The sequence below is a fragment of the Nerophis ophidion genome, linkage group LG14 (assembly GCF_033978795.1).
Source record: "Nerophis ophidion isolate RoL-2023_Sa linkage group LG14, RoL_Noph_v1.0, whole genome shotgun sequence".
In the NCBI taxonomy this organism is placed as follows: domain Eukaryota; kingdom Metazoa; phylum Chordata; class Actinopteri; order Syngnathiformes; family Syngnathidae; genus Nerophis; species Nerophis ophidion.
Window position 1 is genome coordinate 49,660,510 of NC_084624.1, and position 4,657 is coordinate 49,665,166.

General features: G+C 49.9%; 1 protein-coding gene across 3 annotated transcripts in view; it reads left to right on the top strand.

The window, feature by feature from the left end:
* LOC133568801 (myelin protein P0-like) overlaps positions 1-4,026 on the top strand; it is a 34,649-nt gene extending 30,623 nt beyond the window's left edge. The window contains exon 6 of one of the 3 annotated variants that reach the window (XM_061920944.1): positions 1-5. This exon is cut by the window's left edge and continues 117 nt beyond it. Coding sequence is in view for 2 of the 3 variants with exons in the window: in XM_061920943.1 (XP_061776927.1) it covers positions 157-237 (81 nt within the window). In the remaining variant the exon portion in view is untranslated. Of the gene's footprint in view, positions 6-156 lie in introns of those variants that run through there. The other 2 variants (XM_061920943.1, XM_061920945.1) reach the window with 2 other exon arrangements.
* The last annotated feature ends 631 nt before the right edge of the window (positions 4,027-4,657 follow it).

Here is a 4,657-nt window from a genome sequence, read left to right on the forward strand (position 1 = left end):
TCTCCCCTTTACAACAGCTCCGCCCGTCCCGCTAGACCCCCCCCTGAATCTCTCCCCACCAAAACCACCCCTACCCCCTTCGCACTCCTTTCCTCCTCGAGTGACTCTCCACCCCTGTTCTCCCCCCGGCCCCCTTCTCCCTTGCTTCCTCCGCAGGGCCCCGCGCCGCCCGCCGACCCCGCCAAGCTGAAGGCCTCGGAGAAGAAGAAGCAGGAGTCTCGCAAGGATAGGAAATAGGATACGGGGCGGGGCTGGGGCGGGCTCGCAGGCCGGCTGCTCCAGCCCCTGCGCCAGGCGGTGGCCAGGCCCCCGCCTGGGCGTGGCGTGGCCAGTAGGGCGGATAACGAGGAGGGCGGCGGCCGGGTGCTGATGACCATCGAGCTGGAGATGACCCGCCAGAACGGCGCGGAGGGGCCCGGCAAGGGGAGCGCCCGACCTCCAGGCCTCCTCTCTCGGCTCGCCAACCAGCTCTCCTTCAAATAGGCGGGGGTTGGGGGGGGGGCGGGGGTGTTGATGCAGGGGCCGCCACCTATAATAAATGAGTCCAATGGTATCTCATCGACTGTACACGCAGATTTATGGGCCCCCTGTCGCCATTATCTTGTCGACTGGTCGTTTGATAACACCTCCTCGCTTAACCCTCCCCCTCCACACCCCCACGAGTGTCCGATACGCATCATGACGCCACTCCTCCAATTCCCCCCGCCAACTCCCTATGCCAATGTTTTTAACTGCTGTCCTATCTCTTTGTCTCACTCCCCGTCCCTTCTTCTTCTTCTTCTTCTTCCTCTTCTTGTGCTCCAGATAAAGGTCTGACTCCTCCGTGACGCCTCCGCCTCTCTAGCCTGCTCAACGCCACCCCCTCCCCTTCTGCGCTCTGCCGCCATTACTCGCCATTATCTCTCTTCCTTTCAAGCAGGCTATAAGAGGAATAGTCCCGCTCCGTCGGTGGCAGCAGTGTCAAATAATTCCCCGTCGCCTCGCCGCCGCCGCCCCTTTATGCACTCGTCGGGCAAAGTGTAAAAAGTGTTTAAGGCCTAACTGCGCTCGTAACCTCCGCCAGAGGAGCCTTCTAGGCGTGCCTCGGGGTTTTCCTCAATCTTCTCCTCCCCCCCCCTTTTTTTTTTTACGACTCAATCTGGCGCACATAGCGAGCCTCGACCGCACCTCCGCTAGAGAAATACGACGCCGGCTCGCAGCCGACGGGAGACGGCGGACGATCGGAGCTGCCGGCCGAACGCAGCTAATGGAGGTCGTTTTCCCCGGCTATTTCGGGCCTTACTGTAACAGCTGCGCATTTCTTGGAGGAGAGTGATCTTTAAGGGGGAGTGGGGGGGAGGGACAGCGTGGAGTGGGGGCTGGCGACTGACGAGCGGGGATGACGTCACAGGCCAGAGGGCAGGCGGCGGACGCCCCTCTGGGATCTTACAGTAACGAAGGCGCCCTCTTCAGTTCTTGAAGGTCCTCTTTGTGTCTTCACCTTTTATCTCTTCCACTTCCTGTCGTCTGGCATTATTAGCCCACAGAAAAGTCCGCCACACAATCCGCTCTGCTCGTTAAGCCGCTCCTTATCTGACCTCACAGCCCCGCCTCCCTCCCCTTCGTTGTCCTTCACCCCCCCACCCTCACCCTCGCAAGGCGCCATTTCAACCTCACCTTCCTTTTGAACTTTCTGTTTCCGCTGCGCTCAAATGCCGGAGCGCTCACCTCTGCCCCCTACTGGAAAAAACAAAACCCACCAGAGCGGGAACCCTTTGACTGAAGAACCCCGTTCCGACCAATGGCGGGATGTCAGGAATCGTTGAGTTCCGGAAGAAAAACCATGCAGAACTGGCGCGGACGTCATTTTTGTCGAGTAGAAACACAAACGAGCTTGATTCCTTTTCGTTATCGTCGTGGACAGCGATATTTTCTTTTAAAATGGTAAATTCTTGTATAGCGCTTCTCTACCTACAAGGTACTCAAAGCGCTTTGACACTATTTCCACATCCAACCATTCATTCACACACTGATAGCGATGCAAGGCGCTAACCGCGACCCATCAGGAGCAAGGGTGAAGTGTCTTGCTCGAGAACACGACGGACGTGACTGGGTTGGTAGAAGCTGGGGATCGAACCACCGACCCTCTGGTTGCTGGCACGGCCGCTCCCCCAACCCGCACCACGCCCTCACAAAGCGCCATTTCAACCTCAGCTTCCTTTTGACCTTTCTGTTTCCGCTGCCTCAAATGCCAAAGCGCTCACCTCTGCCCCCTACTGGAAGAAACAAAACACACCAGGGCGGGAAGCCTTTGACGAGGGTCCCTCCTGACTGACCAATGGCGGAATGTTAGGAATCGTTGTTGAGTCCCGAAAGAAAAACCATGCGGAATAAGCGCGGACGTCATTTTTGTCGAGTAGAAACACAAACTAGCTTGATTCCTTTTCGTTATCGTCGTGGTCCGCGGTATTTTCCTTTAAAAACGGTAAATACCTTTCTACCTTCAAAGTACTCAAAGCGCTTTGATGCTATTTCCACATTCACCCATTCATTCACACACTGATAGCGGGGAGCTGCCATGCAAGGCGCTGACCGCGACCCATCAGGTGCAATGGTGAAGTGTCTTGCTTGAGAACACGACGGACGTGACTGGGTTGGTTAGAAGCTGGGGATCGAACCAGGAACCCTCGGGTTGATGGCACGGCCGCTTTCCCAACCCACGCCACGCTGTCCCCAAACGAAAATTGTTCTGACTTGTGTCGGAACCCTTCAGAAACCTGGACAATTGAAAACCGAACTATGCTTTTTGGTGGAAACTTGGTCAAGCTAAGCTTAATGTAAAACAAAGCGACAAAACAAAAGTAGCTGACCCGAATAAAGATTAAAAATAAATAAACACGTTTTACAAGATGGAGGGCGGAGGTGGGACTAAGATCGGACATTCGTCTGCACACTTCCCTTGTCACAGTGCTCCCCACCCCTCCCCCCCAACGTTCACCACGAGCCACAGACGGATGGCGATCGGGGTGGACGGCCGAGACTTGAATGTTCCTTTCTAGTTCCCTAGCAGGAGGCGCTACGAGACGTCGTAACTGGAGATGTTTCTTTGACTTTTCACCCGGGCCTCATTTTTAAGGACACCACTGGCTTCGAGAACGCTCCATGCTTGACTTACCGAGCGTAGTCCAGAACCTCATCATTCATTTGGTCCTATGAACTGTCGCACCACCCTGATAGGACTTTCTAGAGCAGGGATATTCAAATTTTTTGGGGGCGGGTTCCACATTTCTATAAACCTAAGGACCAAGGGACCTTAGGTTTTTTGAACTGAATTCTCGGTCCACCAGTTGAATAGCCTAAATGATGAAAAAGAGAGGAACTAAAACGTAATTTTGAGGAACAACACCAGTATAACTAAAGTTGAACAAACAGCTACTGACTGCATCTCAACACCTTCGTTACGTAAATCACGTTCCGAAAAAAAATGTGCACCTGCCAAAAATGAGGGGATGCCCTGAGGAATGTCATTCACAAGTTTGAAACCCAGTGTTCTTTGTTTACTAGCAAAGTTGGATCTGCCAATGTGTTCATAGTGGTCCGAGTTCCTCTGTATAAAACGAGTACTCTAGTGTTTTTAGGGGTTTATTGCAAAAAAGTTTGAATTCTAAGTTTTGAGCTGAACTATTATAGTCCTGAGCCCCCAATTGAATAACCCTGTTCTAGATCCATCAGTACAGTATGAATTATTCCCAACATACATGAACATATGTAATTGCGTCCATGGAAACCGGACCTGTCCTGTATTTTAGCTTTAGCCCTCCAGCTAACAAATGAGAATGTTCACGCTAATTCCATTAAAACTTGTTTTCTTTGAATGTTTTATGAGCTGTGTTAAATAGCAATGTAACATTGACCCTCATTTGAAATTTGACTGGAGCTTCTGTTATGATTATTATTATTTTGACCTTTGTTTTAATGCTTGTCGTCATTCTTAATGGATGTGTAATATTATTGTAAAAAGAACGTGAATAAACATTTAAGTCTTGAGACACACGAGTGCACTTTGTTCCTCGTATGGTTCAAAATAAATCTGTATCTTTGAAATGTTATTTTAAAGGCATCAACACAACAGCAGCTTATTAAATGCTAAACATTCCTTTTCTTTTTTTATTTGGAAAGACTGATTTTAAGCCTGTTGCGTCCGACCAGTCTTCCTCTCAGGGAATATAACACACTTGTCAATCCCAAATTCTTTCAGATGACGTATACGTTGAGTAAGAAGGACAACAGAGAAAGAATAGCTATATTACCAAATTTTACTAAACCTTTAGGAGACCAGCCCTTACAATGCGTTAATAGCATTATTAAGAAACGGTCTGAAAATCAAACGGAAAGAGTCAGCTTATTTAGTACAAAAACAGCCCATTTTGTCCAGAAATAGTCTTTTTGTTCTAAACCGATAAGGAGTCCTCCACAAAAAGGGAGTATATTATACCCCACGCGGACATTCCAGGCCTTCAAGGTGAAACACAGAGTTCACTAACGATCATAAGGTAAAAAACACAAAGTGTACTCATGGGAAAATATGAGCTGCTTCAAACATGATTATGGACAAAGAAAGAACTCTTAAAAATATATATGCATTCTCCATAAGCCACACCCACTTTTTGTACACCCA